At 36.6% G+C, this 23,781-nt stretch overlaps 2 protein-coding genes across 2 annotated transcripts; both read left to right on the plus strand.

The window, feature by feature from the left end:
* Positions 1 to 5,345: 5,345 nt before the first annotated feature.
* Positions 5,346 to 6,209, plus strand: LOC139158750 (1-phosphatidylinositol phosphodiesterase-like). Its single transcript, XM_070736084.1, has one exon. It carries the CDS (start codon positions 5,346 to 5,348, stop codon positions 6,207 to 6,209), a length of 864 nt encoding a protein of 287 aa, XP_070592185.1.
* Positions 6,210 to 13,268: 7,059 nt separating this feature from the next.
* LOC139159478 (olfactory receptor 10K1-like) lies at positions 13,269 to 14,228 on the plus strand. Its single transcript, XM_070736795.1, has one exon. The coding sequence runs from the start codon at positions 13,269 to 13,271 to the stop codon at positions 14,226 to 14,228; it is 960 nt and encodes a 319-aa protein (XP_070592896.1).
* Positions 14,229 to 23,781: the final 9,553 nt, after the last annotated feature.

Consider the following 23,781-nt stretch of genomic DNA (forward strand, 5'->3'; position numbering starts at 1 on the left):
AATAATAATAATAATAATAATAATAATAATAATCTGACAAAATCACGGTCTGTCAGTTGCAAAAGGCCACCATACTTGGATCTGGGTGCATCATACAAAAATACATCACACAGTCCTAGACGCTTGGGAAGGGTTCGGCTTATGATATTGTGATACAAAATCCAGCATATTAATCTCATTTGCTGTATATTACTGTTTTTTTGTGAATAAAATAATAATAAATTGAGTTGGAAGGCACCTTGAAGGTCTTCTACTCAAACCCCCTGCTTGGGCAGGAGACCCTATGCTACTTCAGACAAATGGTTGTCTAAGAGCATTCACAACTTTCTGGAGGCCAAACTGTTCCACTGATCAATTGTTCTAACTATAAAATAATTATAGTTATAAAATAATTGATCTTTTTCGATTTTCCGGGAATTAGTGAAGTTTTTCCTTCTCCATAATGTTTCTTTTATGGCAGAGATTGAAGTTTGCAAATCACTCAAGAGCTTCATACAGAGGAGAGCTGCAATGAATTTAATAAGATAAATTTAGAGATCTTCTTTTAAAATAATTAATGAAGCATAGACTTTTTTTGTCTGGAAGGATGGCTACTATAACTGAAATACAGTTAATGTAGCAACTATTATTTTTTAATTCATTTTTAATTTGTTTTCTTTTTTTGAGAAAGTCAAAGGTAATGCTGTTTTGTTATTGAACACTTTGATGCAGCTTTACAGCTAAGATCTCTTAATTTGGAGACAAATTCATTGAAATTAATTAAAATAATTACATTTTTTTGTGATCAGACATGCACTGTTAATTTATCTTATTTTCCCCCCTTCTATCCAGGAAAAGGAGCTCCAAGACAAAGAACAAAATTAAACAAAGAACAAAAGACGCCCCGAGTCTTCAGAGAGGGGCGGCATACAAATCTAATAAATCTTAATCTTAAATGAAATGCTCAGAATTAAAATAAAATTTAATTTGTATGTTAAAGCTACTATTTTCTTCTTGTACTGTTTGGTCATAATTAAGCAACTATACCAACATTTAGAAAAAAAATCATTTTGTCAAGGCTCATATTAAATACAGCAAAATAGCAATAGCACATACTTATGTACAGCTTAATGGTGTTTTTCAGCCCTCTAAGCAGTTTATAGAATCAACAATTTCAACCAATAAGCTGGGTCCTCATTTTACCGATCTGGAAAGGATGAAAGGATGAGTCGATCTTGAATGTCAAGGATCATATTCCTGGCAATGAGCAGAGTCAGCCTGCAATACTGCATTCTAACCATTTTGCCACCATGGCTCAAATGATGACTTAGGTAGTACGTCAAAATAAAGAATTGCAGATAGGATCTTGGGAACTGTCTACAGTTGAGCCACCTCAGCAACCAGAAATTAATTGAAAGTCAAATTAGAATGTGTTGAAATGCATGAACACAATTTAAACTGTAGAGATAAAACTGAGGATATTGGAAGAGATCTAGAAGGAGAATTGGAAAAATTACTTAAGACATATCCTCAACATAGATAAAACTCTGGAAATTGAAGATAACCATAGAATAAATTATTGGGTAAGATAAAGGATAAAATTGCTAAGGAATAAATTTGTTAAATTCACATATTTCAAGGCTATAAAGACTAACTGAAAACAAGAGAAACTGCCTTAAAACTTGTTGATACAATTTTGAGATTTTATCATGTGCTTTGTAGATAGACTTGTAAAATGTTTAATAGTTGTTCTTCAGAAAAAAAAGTTTAGATAGAAACAGACACCTCCATTTTGTCTGAAGGTCTTTGTGGATGGAGGCAAAAATTTTGTATACTTTTTTGATGATGCTAATAAAATGGTTGAATCTCTATTGGTAACGGGAGTAAAGACCAAGAACAGGCAGACCAAAGATTGGACCAAAATTGCATTTAGCATTTATATACTGCTTTACATTGCTTTACAGCCCTCTCTAAGTGGTTTACAGAGTCAGCATATATTGCCCCCAACAATCTGGGTCCTCATTTTACCTAACTCGGAAGGATGGAAGGCTGATAATGGCCCATTGGGAATAAAGAACAAGAACAGACACAATATAAAAAACAGGTCCAAGCAACTGGTGCTTCTTCATAAATTAAATGTAGAACAATTATCAATATCAAATATTTTTAATATTAATGAGATGAATAACCATTCAATTTTTTTAAAAAATGGTGAACAAAGGAAAAGAAGTGTTTTATATGCTTTCAAGTATTACTTATTTGAAATGATGGTCTAAGTCTGTTGGATTGTAATCATCTTGATCAAAAATATGTGGCCTCTGATAAATGGGAAAAACTATATACTGTATGTTAAAAAAATTCCATGAGTTCTAGAAAAACAAATCCTACATAAGGAATATTACACACTCGGACTGAATTTGAGGGAAAAGGCTGGAAAGCAGATGCAGTAATGTCTGGGAAGCTACATAGTCCTATATCTAAATGATTGTTCCATATTGGTGGTGTTGAGCACAATGTTTGGATAACTGCTCTTTAATTTTAAACACAACCTTTTACAGTTTTCCTCCTCTGTCCTTCATAAGCTTTTGGTACTCAGGACCTCCACGATAAACCTCAAAAGTAACTAAAATGGTATACTGATAGTCCTTGACTTTCAATAGTTCATTTAGTGACTGGTGAAAGTTACAACATCACATAGTGTGAAAAATTGACTTTTGACCATTTTTCACACATGCGACTTGCACCTGCAAGGTCACATGATCAAAATTTAGATGTTTGGCAGCTGGCTCATTTACAAGCTCTGGGATCATGTAATCACTTTTTGCATGCTTCTGACAAGCAAGTCAATGGGGAAGCCAAATTCGCAACTCTGTTACTAACATAACAACTGCATAACAATTGTGGCAAGAAAGGTCACAAAATGGGAAAAATTTTATTCACTTAACAACTGTCCCACTTAGCAACAGAACAGCAAACAGGTGTTTATTAACATGATTTATTGGGTTAGGGATTTTCTGTTTCTACTGTGAATTGTAGTTTGTGTGTGTGTGTGTGTGTGTGTGTGTGTCGGGGGTGCACTGAGGGAGCTCAGCCAATCTCATTGTACATATGTTGTGCAGTGACAATAAAGGTTATTATTATTAACAGAAATTTTGGGTTCAATTGTAGTTGTAAGTCGAGGACTACAAATAGATGCCATCTCTCTGAAACATTGACTTGTATTCTAACTGAAGTATCTCCCAGCTGTTTACAATCCAGCCCAATTAGAAATGATTAAGTTAATCATTTAAATTAAAATAAAAGGGCGTTGATCTGATATTTCAAGATAATTACAGCGCTCTGACAGGTTTGGCATAAGCTGCCAAAAATGAACCAGTTATACGAGCCCACATATGTTAGTTGACACCCACTTAATGATGGTTTGCTGATTAATTATTTTATAACATCCTAGCTAGTAAATCCATCTTTGAATTTTGGAAGCTGGAAGAGAGAGAAATAAGAGAGGAACGCGATTTCCAGGTAGGTTAATAAGCTTCAGACAGAAGTTGGGATTTAATTCAAAACACTGAAAACCTCTTGGCTGAACATAGGTTGCAGTGATAGTAGATAAAAAAGAGCAGACTTGAAAAAGGGCAATAAACCCAGGTTAAAACAACAACAACAACTGAACTATGGAAAACCATGGCACTGAATTTGAATTTTGCATAATTAGATGGTGCTTGTATAGATGACACATGCATAAGTCGTTGGGATATACTGTATGTAGAAATGTACATGTATGTAAAATAGTCAATTTCCACTCCCAATGGATAAATGCATACAAATAGGCAATGCGTATGGAATATTACAGGAATTTTAATTCTTTGCTTTCCTCTAGGATTTTTTTTTAAATTTTCCCATTTGACACATAGCCCTGCAATTTCCTGGTTGCCTTCCATCTGAGCCCGATGCAGTTTAGATTTTGACCCCAGGCAAGATCAGTGAAATTCTTACCAACTGCTGAGACTTCCTGACATTTTGGTGGTTCTGTGCAACTTAGAAACTATTTTTCTAGAATTCAAAATTAGCAAATCCTCATAAAGCATTATGCTTCAACATTGATATTTAAGGGTTCAAAATATTTTATTTAGATCTTTTGTAACCAAAACCTGAGACTTCATTTCCCCTGCCCTGCCCATATTGTGTTATGTGATAGTTAATAATTATAGCATTGTAAATTAATTGACTGGAAGATTATACCAGTCCTGCTAATATTGACTATCTATGCACCTCATACATGAGTACACACCTTCAAATACCTTCAGTATTGATCAACAAGTATTCTCAAGAAGTATGATTCTTGCATAGCAGATTAATTCACAGTCTTTCATAAAAAGAGGCATGATTGGTTCTCAGTTCCAAATGGTGAATAAAAAAGAATAGTAGTCATCCAATTGTTGGTTTTTAAAAAGTTTGTTTTCAAGTCATTGTTACTATTATTTATTAGATTTCTATGCTGCCCTTCTCAGACAACTGCTTGCTGTTAGATATATTTATTAGATAGCATATATCAATCTCCATCCTAATGTTTGTGAGAGCAAGTTACATAATGTATATTATATCCTACATTTTACACCTCATACGGCCCATTCCATGTTATATCCCATACATTTATTTCATACCCTTTTAATTGTTTTTATGTTTTATGTTGTATGCCTCCCAGTATCACTTGTTAAAATGAGCAACTATAGAAATCAATAAAATAAATTAATGTTGATTCCAAAGTTAGACTCTCGAATCTGGAGGACATTGGGTTGGGAATACTGTAACTTTTTGAGCCCACGAGTTGATATATTGATCAAGTATCTATTTGAAGATTCACAGGGAGTGAAATGGGAATTTTCTGATTAAACAATGTCATTTGGCGGGACCCAGGGGAAGAGCCTTCTGGAACCAACTCTCCCCAGATATCAGAGTTGCCCCCACCCTCCTTGCCTTTCGTAAGCTCCTTAAAACCCACCTCTGTCGTCAGGCATGGGGGAATTGAGATATTCCCTTCCCCCTAGGCTTATAAAATTTATGCATGATATGTCTGTATGTATGATTGGTTTCTTAAACTGGGGTTTTTTACATTACTTTTAATATTAGATTTGTTCATATTGTCTTTTTACTGTTGTTAACCGCCCCGAGTCTACGGAGAGGGGCGGCATACAAATCTAATTAATTAATAAATAAAATAAACAGCTAATTGCCCTCAGGTATGCTGGGAGATGCTGTTCACTTCCCAGTAGAAGTGCATTCAGTTGGATATCTTTCTTAGCTGACATTATAGCAGGATGCTTTCTGCTCTGTAGAAGATCATGATGTATATATATTTTCCTTTCCAGATGGACACTATGGAATGTGCAAAGAGGCAGCAAACAGAGGCATTTGACAATACCTTCTGGCCTTCCTCTTCTCTCCCTGACTGGATGTCTGCCTTACCTGACCACCTTTCTCTTTCCAAAATCTCCATACCTGGCACCCATGACTCCATGAGCGTGCTTGGAAGCCTAAATATCCGTTGTCAGACTTGGCCACTGGAGGCCCAGCTAGCAGCTGGCGTGCGTTTCTTGGATATTCGTTGTAAGCTGGAAAATGGCCGCTTCCTTATTTACCATGTCAACACTTTCCAGGAGGCAGACTTTTCTGATGTCCTGGAAGGAACCTTAAGTTTCCTCAATCAACATCCAGGGGAAACGGTACTGATGCGGGTTAAAGAAGAACTCCCGTTTATTCCCAATGTAGATTATGCTTCTCGCTTCCAACGTTATTTAGCTGAAGAAGGCCAAAATAAAATTTGGACAAAGGAGGCCATTCCCACTTTAAGGCAGGCTCGGGGGAAGATCATTATTTTGGAGGAACTTGAGAAAGAGGTGCTAGGTGTTCCATATGAAGAATTGAGTGTTAGTGATGTATGGCATGTTTTCTGCCCCGAGTGCAAATGGAAGCAAGTGAAGGAGCATCTTGAGTTGGCCACCAGTGGTGATCCAAGTGTCCTGCACCTTACCTTTTGTTCTGGTAATGGCCTCTTCACAAATCCTGAGAAATTAGCCAGGGATATCAACCCACGTTGTTATCGATATCTCAAGTCGCAGGCTGGACCAGCTCTGTGCTTTGGTGTGGTGATCTTGGATTTTCCCGGCACAGGACTGATTCAAACCATTGTGGAAAGTAACTTTGGAACACAGCATGATGATGTAACTGTTTGATATTTGTGATGAAACAGTGGAAGAGGAGGATTCTAGAACGATGTGCCTACTAGCTTCAGAAGCTTGATAACAGTATATTTTTTCCAAACAAACATTGAAAATCAAGCTTGTTTGGACGCCACGTCCTCTAATGGAGAATGTGGTTTCTTTGCCCTGATCTGCAAGCTCAAGAATTACCCTGTTTCATCTTGAATTATGAATTTGGAAGAAGCCTTGACCACTGCTGGCATTTATACATAACCACAGTAGCCTCTTTAATTGATGGTCATCCATCAAAACCTGAAATAAAGGAGAGTCCATCATTTTCAACACATTCTATTCCATCTCCAAATAGCTTAGTTCGTTAGGAAGGCTTTGTTTTCTTGCTAAAAAATGTCTTCTAATATAATTCTCTGAAACAAAACAAAGAATGCTTTTGTTCTACTATCTATAACAGAGCTTCAGCTATTACATTATTTGATTTCTAATAATGCCTTTTTTCAAGTTATACATACCCAATTCTCAATATTTCCTAAAAGAATTTGATTTTCTAATCTTTCTCCAGTCTCAGTGTTTTTCCTCTCAGCTATTTTAACTGTCTGTCTTTCTATCTTAAGGAAAACATCAGACCAAAACATTTGTTGGACTATTCACTTGTTATTCATTTCACTCCTTCTCTGCATAAGTTGTGTGCCTCAGAACAGAATGTACTGGGAGACAATGCAGCTCACAAAGTAGAGGGGTTACATACAGGAGATACACTAACTACTCATACTGTGCATTTTGGAGCAGTGGATCTGTCTTCAAGGGCAGTTCCAGATAGAGCACATTGTAGTAGTCCAACCAGAGCTGACTAAGACGTGACTGACTATAACTACTCACTTTTTTGGACAATAAATGTGCACGATTGGTGTACAATTGATATAAAGGATTGATGTATTGGCCACAGCTGCTATCTGCTCTTGTTTGGCAGGAAGGAATAATGATACATATAATTCAGCTGTTTTGATCTGTGGTTAAGGCAACAGGCTAGAATGTGGTAGACAGTGAGTTCCATTCCCATCTTAGCCATGAAAGCCAGTTGGGTGACTTTGAGCCAGTCACTCTCTTGCAGCCCAATCTACCTTATAGGGTTGTTGTTGCGGGGAAAATAGGAGGAAGAAGGGGTGTTGGTCATCAATGACTTGGACAAGGAAACTCATCACATTTGCAAATTTGCTCATCATGATAGGGAATTCATCAAATTTGCAGATGACTCCAAACTGGCAGGAATAGCAAACTCTCCAGAAGATAGGCTGAAGATACAAAAGGATCTTGATAGACTTGAATTTTGGGCCTTGGTGGCGCAGTGATTAGAGTGCAGTACTGCAAGCTACCTCTGATCACCAGATGCCAGCAGTTTGGCAGATCGAATCTCAGTAGGCTCAAGGTTGACTCAGCCCTCCATCCTTCCGAGGTGGGTAAAATGAGGACCTAGATTGTTGGAGGAAATATGCTTACTCTCCGTAATCTGCTTAGAGAAGGCTGTAGAGCACTACGAAGCAGTATATAAGTCTAAATGCTATAAATGCTAATGGACGCTATCAAACAAAATAAAATTCAATGTTGAAAAAAGTAAGATTCTGCATTTAGGCAAGAAAAACAAAATGTACTTGTGGTACCTTGCTCAACAGTAATAACTGTGAGAGGGATCTTGGAGTCCTAGTCAACAACCATTTAAATATGAGCCAGCAGTGTGCAGCAGCTGCCAAAAACACCAACACAGTTCTAGGCTGCATTAACAGAGGGATAGAATCGAGATCATGTGAAATGTTAATACCACTATATAATGCCTTGGAGGCTAAAATATATGAAGAACGCTTTCAGGAATTGGGTATGTCTAGTTTAATGAAAAGAAGGACTAGGGGAGACATGATAGCAGTGTTCCAATATCTCAGGGGCTGCCACAAAGAAGAGGGAGTCAGGCTATTCTCCAAAGCACCTGCAGGTAGGACAAGAAGCAGTAGGTGGAAACTAATCAAGGAGAGAAGTAATGTAGAACTAAGGAGAAATTTCCTGACAGTTAGAACAATTAATCAGTGGAACAGTTTGCCTTCAGAAGTTGTGAATGCTCCAACACTGGAAGTTTTTAAGAAGATGTTGGATAACCATTTGTGTGAAGTAGTGTAGGGTCTCCTGCCCAAAAATGGGTTGGGCTAGAAGACCTCCAAGGTCCCTTCCAACGTTGTTGTTGTTGTTATTATTATTATTATTATTGTTGTTGTTGTTGTTGTTGTTGCTGTTGTTGTTTCTGTCGTCGTCATCGTCATGATAATTTTTGCTTCTTGTAAATACAAGCTAAACATAATTTAAAGGCAGGATATAAATAAACAAATAGATAAATATAGTTCAATATTCTACTTCGTGGTCCTGGTTTTTGGCCTGAAGATGTGCAGGATCTATGCGTTCTATTAATATCTATAAAATTTTATTCATCCATCCATCCATCCATCCATCCATCCATCCATCCATCCATCCATCCAAATAAGTATAGGATTGTAGTTTGTATAAGCATAACATTAAGTAAGTAATGATAAAAGAAGACAATAGGACAGTAGGACAGGGATGGAAGCAGTGATGGGCTCCTACGGGTACGGTCAGGTACGCAGATCCGGTAGAAAAATTTTGATCAGGTACACAGAACCAATAGAAAAACTTTAACTTTTTTCTTTTTTTCCCTTCTGGGCTCTGGGTATGTTTTTCCTATTGCAGTAAATGAGGTTGAATGTGTATAATTTTAGAAGAGCTGTGCATGCATGCATGTGTATGTGTACATACACATACAGTTTATATAGTAGATAGTGTATATTGTTTGTGTGCCTGTGTGTAATATATATGTACACATATGGCATATATACATAGAATTAAATAGTATATTTTGGGTGTTCAGTAATAGGAAATAGATAGGGAAATTCAGGCGAGGAGAAGCCAGGCACCCTAACCCTAACCCAAACCCTTGACGTGAGTGACATCAAGTTGGCCACCTTTAAGCCAGTCACATGACTTTTAAGCCATCCCCAGTCACATGATCATCAATTCCCTTTAAATTTCTAATGCAATTTAGAGAGAGTAACAATTTTCACTTTTAGCATTTTCTTTTCTGCCTTTATTGTTCTATGTATCTTGTAAAAAAGGCTTTAAAAAAAGGAACGAAAAACTATATGGCCTACATTTAACTCCCATTATTTGAAGAGGAAAACATTGTTTAAAATATATATATCTTCATAATGCAGTCAGTTAGGTTAATGGGGAGAAAGTAGTCTAGGATCTGTTAATGAACATTCTGGCTTTGTGGGATTTGAACGTAATATACAACACACTTCTTCCAACTTTTTAGAGAGTAATACTTTTTGAGGGAGGTTGGGGAAATAAAGTTTCTCGCCCTTGCTCATTCTTATCCAGCTATATGATGAAGCCCTCTGGGATTTTTGGAAAATTAGTACTTGGAAATCATCACTATCTGAGCTCTTAAATAGACGTCACGTATTTACAACTTTGCAGGAAATATCAGCATGTTCTTCTGTTTGGTGCAGCAGTTGCAATGCAGAATTGCAGGCTGGCTCTGCCCACAGCCAGGAGTTTGATCCTGACTGGCTCAAGGTTGGCTCAGCTTTCCATCCTTCTAAGGTGGGTAAAATGAGAACCCAGATTGTTGGGGGCAATAATATGCTGATTCTGTAAACCGCTTAGAGAGGGCTGTAAAATATTATAGAATTTCATACATCTAGCCCCCTAATCATCTTTGTTGCTCTTTTTTGCACTCTTTACAGAGTCTCAATATCTTTTTTTAAACAGTATGGTGACCATACTATACTATAGTACTATGCAGTATTTTATGCATGGTCTTACTATCCTCTCCCTCTCTCTCCCTCCTTCCTTTTCAACATATTCATATTCAGTTCATATTTCCTTGACCATCAGTTTACAATCAATCTGCTAGTTTATTGTGGGCAACACATCAATGGCAACCAGAGCTCTAATATGGGGTTGTGTTTATAAAAGCTTAATTGTTCTTTCTGTATGGAGGATGCAATTTGAAGAGGAGGCTCTTAAGGCATTTGGGCTTAGTTCATTCCATCTCCTCCCCCACTTGTTTTCCTAGCTGAAACATTTCCTCTGTGTCTGCTTGCAATTAGCAGCCATCCAGAACTGGTCTGGGAGAAAAAAGCTTCAAAGAGAATCTTTGCTCCAGTAGAAGTGTCATTGGGGCCCAGAGGTGGCCCAGAAAGTTAAACAAAATGTGCTAAGCATTGTTTTGAAAGTTGAACACCCCCCTGAGGGATTTTTTTTTGGAGGGGGAATTCTGGGAAAAAGGGCGTTTGAAAATTGAAAAGTACTTACATGCAGAACTCGACTTATGACAGTTCATTAGTGACCATTCAAATTTCCAATAGCACTGAAAAGACAGTTGCAGTCTTAGCATCCCTATGATCATCTGATCAAAATTCAAATGCTTGGCAACTAGTTCGTATTTGTGATGGCTACAGTGTCCCAGGGTTCACGTGACTGCATATTGCAACCTTCGTGTCCCGGGGTTTGTGTGATCGCATTTTGCAGAGTCAATGGGAAGCCAGATTCACTTAATAACCAGGTTACTAATTTATCAACTGCAGTGATTCACTTAACAATTGTGGCAAGAAAAGTTGAGAAATGGAGTAAAATTTACTTAACAAATGTCTCAACCCTAGACATTTTGGTCTCAATTGTGGTCATAAGTCAAGAGCTACCTGTACCCTAAATCTTTTTTTCTGAGATGCTGGAAACATACATCAATCACTTAAGCCGATTGCTTTCATCAATTTATAATCCCTCCCAGATTTTATCCGATTGTTCCAAATTGATATTATGTCCAATATTCCTAGCCCAACTAATCATATTCCCTTTTACAATCTCTTCTTCCATTTTATAATTTCCAATTACCTGAACATTTAATCTCTTGTTAGACTTTTAAAGACTTCATAGACATGCCTTCATCCTTTGCAAATGGTCATGCAATATAGATATTTGCTGATGTGGCAATGAGTTCAATGCTTAGAAAAGAAGGATGTTCAAATGTTCAAGCTGTAGACTGATTGGTGTGATAGCTCTCTGTCTGTCTAGTCATTTTCCCATCAGTCCATCATCTATTCCTACCTAGCTATAGTCACAGAAAGTTATACGTATCCTTAGAATTAACACTGGAAAATTGTTATGTGCTACTGTTTAAAGAAATTCACAGAAATAGGTACAAAGTAAAGCATGATGAGAAAGGGGAAATTTTTTATGTAAGCACTGTAAATTAAAAGGAACCTAAGTGTTAAAAGCAGATAACAATCCTCTATCTTCTTTTATGGTGGTCAAATCCCACCCCTTAACTAAAAATTTCCAAACTGGCTGCAGTGCCATTAGCTCCATGAAAAGAGTCTAGGTAAAATTTGTTTTAAAATTGTAAAAATTATCCAGGTTAAAAATAGTTTTTGTTGCAGAATGTGTTAGACATTGTCTTTGAGACTAAAATATCCTTCTGTTTCTTTAGGTGGAATAGTAACTGCCAATTTAGGCAGCTGATTAATATGCTTATTTTGGTTAATTTGCATGTACTTCATATAATGGTGATCTTTCTTTGGCCCCTCCTGTTATTTGCCCTGGATAAGTTCCTGCAATTTCTTGGCAAGATTTTGGAAATGGTTTGCCATTACCTACTCTCTACAGCTGAGGGAGAATGATTCACCTTGGATCACTCAGCTATCTTAATGCCTAAGGTGGGTCTAGAATTCATAGTCCTCTAGTTAGTTTTAAGATGGTGCCTTAATTCCTACACCAAGCTGATTCTCTAATGGTAACTTAGACATGCTTATTTTGTCCAGACATCTATTTCTAAGCCATAATTCCTCTTTGAGGAATGGATCCTGCAACTGATTAGCCACTCTATACACCTGTTTCTTCTGCCATGAGAATGCAGATCAAGATTTCAGAGGGCACGTCAATGAATGGGGACATATCTGTGAGGTTTTGTTTTGGGGTTTCTTTTTGTGGGGTGAGGTACTGTCTATAATTCTGCACTGGAAGTTATGTAAGATATTTCCAAGTTTACACCAAGAAAAGCTAAATTCTGTTTTGAAAACAAAACTCCAAATAAGTTAAAGGAAAAACCCAGAAATCAAGGGGACATATGGTATGCCCTCATTTTTGAGCTATAGTACAGTTTTTCCTCTCCCCCCACCCAACTATGTCTCTCTTAGGGAAGTTATTTTTGGGATGGGGTAAAATCTGAATAACAACAGACAGACAGATATTAGAACATTGAATTTCATGCTGAATGAAATATGTTTGAATCCAGCTCATATGACCCCTAAAATTTAAGGGTGGAGATCTCAGTCATGACTCAATTATTGTATAATGCATGAGAAAGTTGCATTTGGTCCTTTAAGTTGGCTCTGAATATTTGAAGCTTCCTATGGAACCTCTGTTGATAATCCTTCAAAACCTACCAAAAAATTAAAAATTAAAATCATAACTTGAAATCCTAGGCTCAGCCTCAGCTAGAATAAAGAGCTCTTAGAAAAATATAATTATGTTTCTGAGGTAGCTGAATTTCTATAATTTTGGAATAATCACTTCATACATATAGATCTATTTAAAAACACACACATGCAAAACAACTTTTAATATTCTTAAAAAGCCCTATAGAAACCATGTAAAGACATTTGAAACGGTAAGTGACAAACAGGTTATAAAATCCTCTGATCCTGGGCAACGAATATGAACATTCTTGGTGGCAGACATGTTTACATCATTTTTATTTTTACTAACATTAATTGTGTATTCTTCTTATGACCCTCTAGGTGACAATATTTAGCCAATCATGACTGATCACCAAAAACTAAGTATTTGGGCTAAGAGAAGACTAGGAGAATAACTCTTCAGAGAGTAGATGGGGAAGTGGGAAAGAATTCACAATTGTATTGCTGCTAAGAAAACATGCTAATTAATAGAAACTGAGAACAATCTGAAGGAGACTTTGCATCCTGAGAACTTCAGCTTCCAACTACAAGATGTAGGATGGAGAAACACAGACAGAATAGTAGCATGGAGGATAATTTTGTGATCCTTGGATTCAATACCAATGGAAATTTGCAGTTTGTGCTTTTCACTTTGTTCCTTCTAATGCACCTCATCACGCTGTCAGGACACCTTGCCATTGTGGTCCTAACTTTACTTGATCCTGCCCTCCACATCCCCATGTATTTCTTCCTGCGCAACCTGTCTTTCATTGAGATCTGTTACACCCTGGTCATTGTGCCTCAAATGCTTGCCAACTTCTTGGACAAGAGCAGAAGTGTATCATTGACTGCCTGTGCAGCACAGATGTACTTCTTCATTGCCTTTGGGGGCTCTGAGTGCTTTCTCTTGGCTTTGATGGCCTATGATAGATACATGGCCATATGCAACCCATTGCGCTACACTGTCATCATGAACAAGAATCTCTGCAAACAACTTTTGGTGATAGCTTGTATCAGTGGATTCACAATCTCACTGGGACTCACTGCTTTAATTTTCAGTCTTCCTTTTTGTAGTTCACATAATATTAACCACTTCTTCTGTGACATCCCGCCAGTGCTGTTCCTGGCATGTAATAATACACACGACAAAGAAGTGGCTGTATTCCTTGTCTGCATGATGATTTTACTAGTTCCATTCTTGCTCATTCTGATTTCCTATGTCTTTATTATCCATTCCATCCTCATGATCAAGTGTGCTGAGGGCCGGAAGAAGGCCTTCTCCACCTGTGCTGCTCATTTGATTGTGGCCATCCTCCACTATGGTTGTGCCATCTTTATCTACATCCGTCCAAAGGCCAGCTACTCCCTGAATGAAGACAAATTGGTCTCGTTGATTTACACCAATGTGACACCAATGATGTACCCCATGATTTACAGCCTTCGGAATAAGGAAGTCAAAGGTGCATTTAAGAGACTATGGGGAAAAAACTTTATTTCCATGGGAAGCGTAAACAGATGAAACAATGATCTGATTATTTTTTCCTTAACCAAGAAGAAATATTAAATCAATAACTGCTGCTTGGGGGTTGTTGTGGTTTTTTGTTTTTGTTTTAGTACTTCAATGCACTAGATTTCATCCTTGAACCAATCCCAAACATTTTTGAAAACTGGAACTTAATCAGTAACTAGCAATAAAATTAATTTCAGACATTGCACCCTTGCACATCATGAATTTATAAATCAAATGCTTCACAACCAATTTCTGAACAGTAGCATTTTAAAATCTACGTAGATTGTTTAGAATAAAACTTTAGGAAATGACTATGAGACCATCAAAATTGTATAGGTCAAAGACTGTAATAAAAGGACTGACTGAATCTTCAGGAATGTTTGTTTGCCTGAATATCACTTTATCCACCATCGCTTATTACTAGTGGATTCTATCAACCATCACTTATTACAGGTGTCCATGATTTAGTAGCTATCCCATTCAAAGAGATACATATGCCTCCTTTCCTTGTTATTTTCTCTAGCAAAATACAGACTTTTAAATATCATAGAAACATAGAAACATAGAAGTCTGACGGCAGAAAAAGACCTTGTGGTCCATCTAGTCTGCCCTTATACTATTTTCTGTATTTTATCTTAGGATGGGTATATGTTTATCCCAGGCATGTTTAAATTCAGTTACTGTGGATTTATCTACCACGTCTGCTGGAAGTTTGTTCCAAGGATCTACTACTCTTTCAGTAAAATAATATTTTCTCATGTTGCTTTTGATCTTACCCCCAACTAACTTCAGATTGTGTCCCCTTGTTCTTGTGTTCACTTTCCTATTAAAAACACTTCCCTCCTGGACCTTATTTAACCCTTTAATATATTTAAATGTTTCGATCATGTCTCCCCCTTTTCCTTCTGTCCTCCAGACTATACAGATTGAGTTCATTAAGTCTTTCCTGATACGTTTTATACTTAAGGCCTTCCACCATTCTTGTAGCCCGTTTTTGGACCCGTTCAATTTTGTCAATATCTTTTTGTAGGTGAGGTCTCCAGAACTGAACACAGTATTCCAAATGTGGTCTCACCAGCATTCTATATAGCGGGATCATAATCTCCCTCTTCCTGCTTGTTATACCTCTAGCTATGCAGCCAAGCATCCTACTTGCTTTCCCTACCCCCTGACTGCACTGTTCACCCATTTTGAGACTGTCAGAAATCACTACCCCTAAATCCTTTTCTTTTGAAGTATTTGCTAACACAGAACTGCCAATACAATACTCAGATTGAGGATTCCTTTTCCCCAAGTGCATTATTTTACATTTGGAAACATTAAACTGCAGTTTCCATTGCTTTGACCATTTATCTAGTAAAGCTAAATCATTTACCATATTACAGATGCCTCCAGGAATATCAACCCTATTGCACACTTTAGAGTCATCGGCAAATAGGCAAACCTTCCCTACCAAACCTTCCCCTATGTCACTCACAAACATAGGACCCAGAACAGACCCTTGTGGCACACCGCTTGTAACCTGACTCTGCTCAGAATACTCGCCATTAATAATAACTCTCTGATGTCTACACTTCAGCCAGCTGCAAATCCATTGAACTATCCAGGGATTAAGTCCAATCTTCACTAATTTATCTATCAGTTCTTTATGTGGAACCGTATCAAAGGCTTTGCTGAAGTCCAGGTAGGCAATATCCACGGCACCACCTTCATCCAACACCTTTGTTACATAGTCAAAGAAATCAATGAGATTAGTCTAACATGATTTGCCTTCAGTAAAGCCATGCTGATTTGGGTCCAATAAGTTATTGTTTTTTAGGTGCTGATTTATCCTCTTATTGAGTAGTGTCTACATCATTTTAACTACAACTGATGTCAAGCTAACTGGCCTGTAGTCACCAGCTTCTTCTCTACTGCCCTTCTTGTGAATAGGCACAACACTGGCCATTCTACAATCCTCAGGAACTTCTCCTGTTAACAAGGATTGGTTAAATAAATCAGTCAGGGGGGGTAGTAATGACAGATCTGAGTTCTTTAAGAACTCTGGGGTGGATGCCATCTGGACCCATTGCCTTATTTATCTTTAATCGTTCAAGTTCTTCTAAGACATCGGCTTCTAAGATCACTGGAGCTGAATCCGTACAGCTGGAAGCAATGCTATATCCCTCTATAGTATTATTTTGTAAGGTGTCTTTTGAGAAAACTGAACAGAAGTAGCTATTGAAATGGTCAGCGATCTCCTTATTCCCATTAATGCATGTATTATTCCCGGTACTAAGCTTCGTGATGCCGCAGTTTTTCTTCTTCTTATCACTAATATATCTGAAGAAGGTTTTATCCCCCTTCTTTACAGATTTGGCAATTTCTTCCTCTTCTGAGGCTTTAGCAGCATATATTATCTGTTTCGCCTCCTTCTGTCTCATTTTATACACCTCCCTATCAGCTATACTTCCAGACTCTTTATACCTCCTATAGGCAGCCTTTTTTTCATTGACTATAGCCCTTACATCATTGCTAAACCATAGCGGTTTCTTCTTCCTTTTACCTTTAGTTATTTGTCTTACATACAGTCCAGTGGCTTTTAAGATGGCCTTTTTTAATACAGTCCACTGGGTGCTCGCTCCTGCCATTTTATCCCTCTCCTTTAATTCATTATCTAAATATTCCCCCATTGCATTAAAATTTGTTTTTCTGAAATCCAATACTTTGGTTGCATTATAGGATTGCTCACAATGAGTTTTTACATCAAACCACAAACATAGATGGTCACTGCAACCTAAATTTTCTCCCACCTTGACATCTGAAACCCAATTCCCATTCGTAAAAACTAAATCTAGAATATTCTCTCCTCTAGTTGGTGTCTTAACCAGCTGTGCCAGAGCTGCTCCTGTAAAGGCCTCTACTATATTCTTACTTTTGCATGTAAGGGCACTGGGGATATTCCAGTCAACATCAGGGATGTTGAAATCACCCATAACCACAATATCTCCCTTTACTGCCATTTGCGTAATTTCATCCACCATCTTGTTGTCACATTCCTTGTTATTGATTTAATGTTTCTTCTTGGTTAAGGAAAAAATAATCAGATCGTTGTTTCATCTGTTTATGCTTCCCATGGAAATAAGATTCCATGCAATCTTTTAAAAAACAAAATGGTGGGGGTTGGATCAGTGAAAAAGACTAAGTGGGAACGCTGAGACAGGAAAAAAACCAAGCAAGAGAAAGGGGACAGAGATGAGACAGGAACAGCATGTTGGGGGGACATGGGACAAATGTACTGGTGCAGGTGTTTTCAAACTTTTTCAGGCTATGGAATCTGCTAATTTAAAAAAAAGGCTCTAGCGATAGACTTTTCTTGTGTTTGCCTTTAGACTCCATCAAGTCCTCAGTGAATCCTACGTTTCTACAAGATCTAGTTTTAAACATGATGTCATTATATCAATCCTTCTCAATAAACAACTCTCAATAAATTCTTCAGTGATGTTTTAAAAAGTTCTTAGAGGAGACTCTATGGTGGGGGAACTGGACTTCTGGTCAGCTTCAGAATTGAACGAGGTGCTTCCAGTTAGGATCTTTGTGGTTCTTTGGGTGTTTAAGGTTGCTGATCCCTGGTATAGATCTCTTGCTTGAGCTGGGGCTTGGACTAGAAAACCTCCAAAGTCCCTCCCAACTCTCTTATTCTGTTCTGCCATGAGGAACTTCAGAGATCCTATCCAATAAATTATATTTATACAATAATAAATCACACCACATTTAGTTTGCAATTGAACAGCTTAACTAGCATATATATCTAGAGCTGGGAAGCAGGGAAACATGAAATCAATTTCTTTAACCAAAACAGAACTGAAGAAGATGCAGACCCTTCTACTTGAAGACAATGTCAGATAATAATTGCCCATAGTTATTGCATATAACTTTTTTGCTTCCACGCAAGCCCGGAAGCAAAAATTGCCAAAATCTCATGTGTGTGGGCATCCCCTCATGAGATTTTGCTTCTGTCCATGCGCAGGAAGCAAAAAGCTAAAAAATTCAGGAAAAAAGATGGCACCATCCAAAGGACCGGCACCGGAGCGGTCACACAAATTGCGCAATCAGGCAGCCGCTACTGGAACGGTGTTGCCTACCACACTGGTAAGAACCCACCACTTGTCCTGTGTATCTATCTTGTATCACATGTAAAAGTTGATGTAAGGAAAATTAAGCAGCCATTAGAAAAGCTTTAGATATCATTAAGCAGGAATTCTTGAGACAGTAGTGGTAATAGTAGTCTTAAAAATCAGGAAAACAGGAAGTCTTAATTTAGCAAATACAACTGGGATTGACAAAAGTTATTAATAGAATAGAATAGAATTTTATTGGCCAAGTGTGATTGGACACACAAGGAATTTGTCTTGGTGCATATGCTCTCAGCGTATATAAAATAAAAAGATACATTTGTCAAGAATCGTATGGTACAACACTTAATGATTGTCATAGGGGTCAAATAAGCAATGAAGAAACAATCAATATTAATAAAAATCTTAGGATACAAGCAACAAGTTACAGTCATACAGTCCTAAGTGGGAGGAAAAGGATGATAAGAATGATGAGAAAAACTAGTAGAAATAGAAGTGCAGATTTAGCAAAAAGTGAAATAGTTGCTAAGTGAGTCTGCAATTTTATGTATGATCTGGATTTTGATTTTTTTTAGTCATATTTGGGATCGGAGACTTTTAAAAGCAAGCAAATTGATGTGGAGAAAATTCTTTTTCTTAGTGATAAAGCAAGTTATTTGGACTGACATTGCAAAATATCGTTCCAGTTTTATTCCAGAATAGATGATATCCTATTTTACATACTGAAGTTTCATTGTATATTGATATGACTGCTTCTCCTATGCAATCCAGTCCACTGGAGAAGGGCGACTTATAAATTTGAGTAAATAAAATAATAAATAAAATCTGTTATAAAAAAATAGAAACAGATAAAGATAGATAAATAGAGAGGGAGGATTTATCTTATTTTTTAAAAAATTCAATAAAAACAAGTTGAATATCATTAATCAAAATGTTATTTAAAAATAAAATAGCTTGAATAGGCCAGGGCTACTGATTAGACAGATTTAGCCAAAATTAAGCACTGCCCCACACCCTCCCTTTGAAAGTAAAGACCACAAAACCCCCGCAAAAACACCAAAAACCATTTATATTTTAGTTCACATTTTACCAACCTTTAAAGAATCAACTTTTCATATTCTTAATATATTTTATTATATATATACAGTATATATGAAAACTTATCATTTATTACATAGATTGATTTTGCCAGTTCTTTAATTATCTGAAAATGTTAAGAAAAAAACAAACTCTCTGGGAAAGAACATGGGAAGTGATACATTATCTTAAGTTTTGCTATAGTTTGCTATAAATTTTTTAAAAGCGGTTTGCAATTATTGAAGTAAAAATTTTATACTTGGTATTAAGTAATGATATGGGTTCTGTAGTTTTCAAGGTATTCTCTATTTTGGTTATTTTTTGGAATTAATGTTATATAAGCTTCTGACCAGGTATTAGGAAGTTTACCATGTAGTAGGGCATCATTGTAAATGTCAAGCATTATAGGTTCCAGTATGTCTTGGTGGTGTTTTTAGAATTCAACAGGAATTCCATCCGGGCGTGGAGTTTTATTGTTTTTTTGCTTTGTAATTGCAATTTTCAATTCTGTTATGGTAGTTGTATTATTTAACATGTGTCTTTCTTCCTCGTTTATTAATGTTTTTTTCATTTTGATCTAAGTATTTTAGTATGAGTTCCTCGTTCATTGTTTCTGTATTGTATAATTCTTGATAAAAATCTTGAATTATTTGTTTCTTGTCATTGGTATTTGATTTTAAATGTCCAAAGTTATCATATAAGACAGTGTTTTTATCTAAGTTTTGATGAGCCAGTTTAAGGGCCAGCCATCGACCCGGTTTATTGGCGGATTCAAAACAAAGTGATTGTTTTGCCATTTTCAATTTGTGTGAAAGTTGTTGTTGGATTATTAAATTTATTTTTATGGTTAATGGCTTTTATTTCAGTTAAGATCGAAGTATTATTAGGGTTGGTCTATAGAGTTTTTTCTGCATCTTGTAAGGATGTATTTAATTTGTGTAATTTCTCTTGTTTTTCTTTTTTATTTTTAGCAGAGTAGGATATGTAAATTCCTTGGATGTAGGCCTTAGTGGTATCCCAAACAATTTGTTGGGATACAGTACACTACACTACAATTAAGTTCAAGAAAGATAGGTAAATCGCGTTGTATTATATCCTGAAATTGTTGTTCATTGATAATTGTCTGGTACATGAACCATCTTTGGAATTTTTTGTTATTTGGATCTCTAAATGTTAATAACAATGGATTGTGGTCTCCCCAGGTGCCAGTTTGTATTTGAATATCTGTAATTTCATTTATGATTTCTGAATTAGACCAAGCCATATCAATACGTGACCAGAATTTGTGCGGGGGGGGGGGGGTTGGGTTATACTGTTTAGAATCAAGGTAGTAGAATCTCCAGATATCTTTTAAAGCAAATTCATGTACTAATTGGTCGAATGTGGTTAGAAGTAGTTTTCTTGAATTGTATTTGGAGCTGCCTTTGTAGTCATTTGTTTTGTCTGTAATAGCATTGAAATCTCCAATTATAATAAAGTTTGTTAGATCCAATTCTAGTATTTGTTCATGTAAACTCTTAAAAAGTGTAAGTTGCTTAATAGAAGGAGCATATATTCCTATAATTGTTACCTTTTTATTGGACTATCAATATTTGACCATTTGGGTCGGCATAAATAAGCTTTGGAAGAAAGTTGTTTTTAACATATATGGCTATGCCTCTTTTTTTAACCATTGCTGATGCAGTAAAGAGTTCTCCAAGATTGGGAGAATGTAATAAATTAACCTCATCCTTTGAGACATGAGTCTCTTGCAAACATATTATATCATAATTGTGATTGGTTAGTTTATGGAAAATTTTTATTCTCTTGTTATTTGAATTTAAGCCATTGATCCCATTATGTCGAGAGTTGGGGTATGAGTTCTCTTCTCTTTTCTTTTTGTGCCTCTGTTTTTGGTCATGTAATTGGACCTCGTCTTCCATAGTCATCATCAGATTGTTTTGTTTGAGACTCTTTGTCTAATAGGTTATCCTCCACTAACCTTGTCTCTACTATCATCCTCTTTTGTCCTTGTGTCTTCAACCGGCTTGAGAATTTGGTCGTAGAAATCTTTTGCTTCATCTGGTTAAGTAATTTTGTACTTTTTATCAATTAATTTGACCAAGATACCCTCGGGGGTCAACCATCTGAAGGGAATTCTGTTCTTGTTTAGTTTATTGGTTATTATTTGGTATGGTTTTCTTTTGTCTCTCACTTGTCTGGGAATTTGGTGTAGCACAGTAATTTCTCTGCCTTTATAGGATATAGTGTTTTCCTTCAACATGTTATATACCTTGTCTCTGATGGTTCTTCTAATAAATTGAATATGGACTTCTCTTGGAAGTCTATGATGTCTTGCGTAGGATGTTGAGATTCAGTATATTTCATCAGTGTGTTGAAGCATTTCTTGTGGGGTCTTTCCGGTTATATTTGCAAGTATCTCCACCATTGTATGTGGTAAGTCTTGATGTTCAGATTCCGTGACATTTTGGAAACACAGGAAAAACACCGATTTTTCTGGATCGAGGTTAATTATTGCTTCCTCCAGGTTTTTGTTAATATATTCAGTCCTCGCTTCAGCAAATTGTAAGCATGTATCCATCCTTTCATTTATCTCTTGTATGATTTTTATTTTTTGAATACCGTGGACATCTTCCATTCATTCATCCAATTTTTCCATCCGCTCATCCAGATGTCCTATGTGGTCTTCTATTTTTTTAATGTCTTCTTTCATCGTTCCCGTAGTTCCTGTTAATTCTGGTTTCCTAAGACCATGGCAAAAGACAAATTTCCCATGGTGTTAGGAACTAAAGCTTCTATTCTGATGCCTTGGAACATATTTTTACAATCTGACCAATCAAGCGTTTACATTGGGGGTGTCCCTCTGACCTTCCTGCCAATCAGCTTAAAGCTCTGTTGGGAGAATTGGCACTAGACTTATGGTTGGGGGTCACCACAACATGAGGAACTGTATTAAGGGGTCACAGCATTAGAAAGGTTGTGAACCACTGCATTAGACCAAAAGTTTAACTCTTTGCCTCCAGTATATCTTCAATTTTAAAAACAGCTTGTGCTTTCTATTCTGCAATTTCATTATGGTGAAATAATATCACAAGAGAACATATCAAAACCTAGCTTACTTATGGTGTATTTCTTATTCCTTGGTTGTGTGAGGTTGACCAGTTAAAAATTAGGCATGATGATCATTAACTAAGAAATAAAATGTATGTTTAATATTAGGGACCACTTCTTCCCAATTACATCTACTTGGTTACATCTATTAGGTCAGACAGGAGAAGCACGCTATGTTAACTGTCTGTAATAGAGCTCTATTTGTCAAGACCTAGGAAATGAACCTTTTCTGCGTTGGCCCCTGACCTCTGGAACAGATTCCTTCGGAGATGAAGTTATGCCTAACTATTATGATATGCTGGAGAACCCCTGGTAAAAGGGAGCCTGTGCATCAGCTGCATTGTATGCCACATCTTCCCTCTCGTGAGCTTATTTTACATGGATATATTGTTTGTAATTGGTTCTGTAGAATATTTTATTTGTAGGTTTTATTGTATACCACTTTGTGTGAAATGGATGGTGAAATAAATGTGTCCAACAAGCAAGCAAATATTGGTCTAATTATAAATGCATAATGCTCTATGAAATCACATGGGTCACATCCTGGATAAGCCAGTAAAATCTGGGTTTTGACAGGTCTTCTTGTCCAAAGATTACCTTTACATTTAACTAAGGCTGTGGAGGTGATAGTTGCCTCTCAGAGACATAAGGTGAGAAGTGAGTTTTTAAAAAAAACTATGTCACATCTTAAACATCACCTCTTCTGTTGTTGTTTTTTTTGGAAGAGACAAATTTCTTTCATAAAATGTAACTCTGTGCTGAAATGCTATATAGGGGAATGTGGCTCTTCCTTTTCATTTTAGGTTATAATGTCTATAGTAGAAACAGCAGGGAAAATGTTTGGGGCAGATCGGCTAGTCCCAAAGATTGCATCAATAAAGCTCTCATAAATCAGAACAATTTATCCACATTAAAAAGCAGACACATGTATAAAAGTAATTAAAATTTTATTTAACAGGATGATGGTATGAACATGAAGTATGAGATACAATGAGTAGTTTCTCTTTAAAACAACCAAACTGTTCTCCATTCTTCCTTTATGGGTAGTGTCAACCCTTCCACCTTTGAGCTTATAATAGTATTGCTGCTTTTATACATAAAAACAAAATTCCATGACTGTTTAGTTGCCTGTCCATTAATCCTAAAAGAAATGTTGGGGTTTTATGTGTACTTTAATGTTCAAGATCTTCTGTGATTAATCAAGGATAACTTCTTCCAAGTTGGCAGTTGAAGATTGGTTAACATAATGGACTTGGGAG

This window comes from Erythrolamprus reginae, chromosome 2 (assembly GCF_031021105.1).
Source record: "Erythrolamprus reginae isolate rEryReg1 chromosome 2, rEryReg1.hap1, whole genome shotgun sequence".
Classification (NCBI taxonomy): Eukaryota; Metazoa; Chordata; class Lepidosauria; order Squamata; family Dipsadidae; genus Erythrolamprus; species Erythrolamprus reginae.

Bases quoted from the DNA above. Each gene is read 5' to 3' on its own strand.
- LOC139158750 (XM_070736084.1), top strand. From the start codon at position 5,346: ATGGACACTATGGAATGTGCAAAGAGGCAGCAAACAGAGGCATTTGAC.
- LOC139159478 (XM_070736795.1), top strand. From the start codon at position 13,269: ATGGAGAAACACAGACAGAATAGTAGCATGGAGGATAATTTTGTGATC.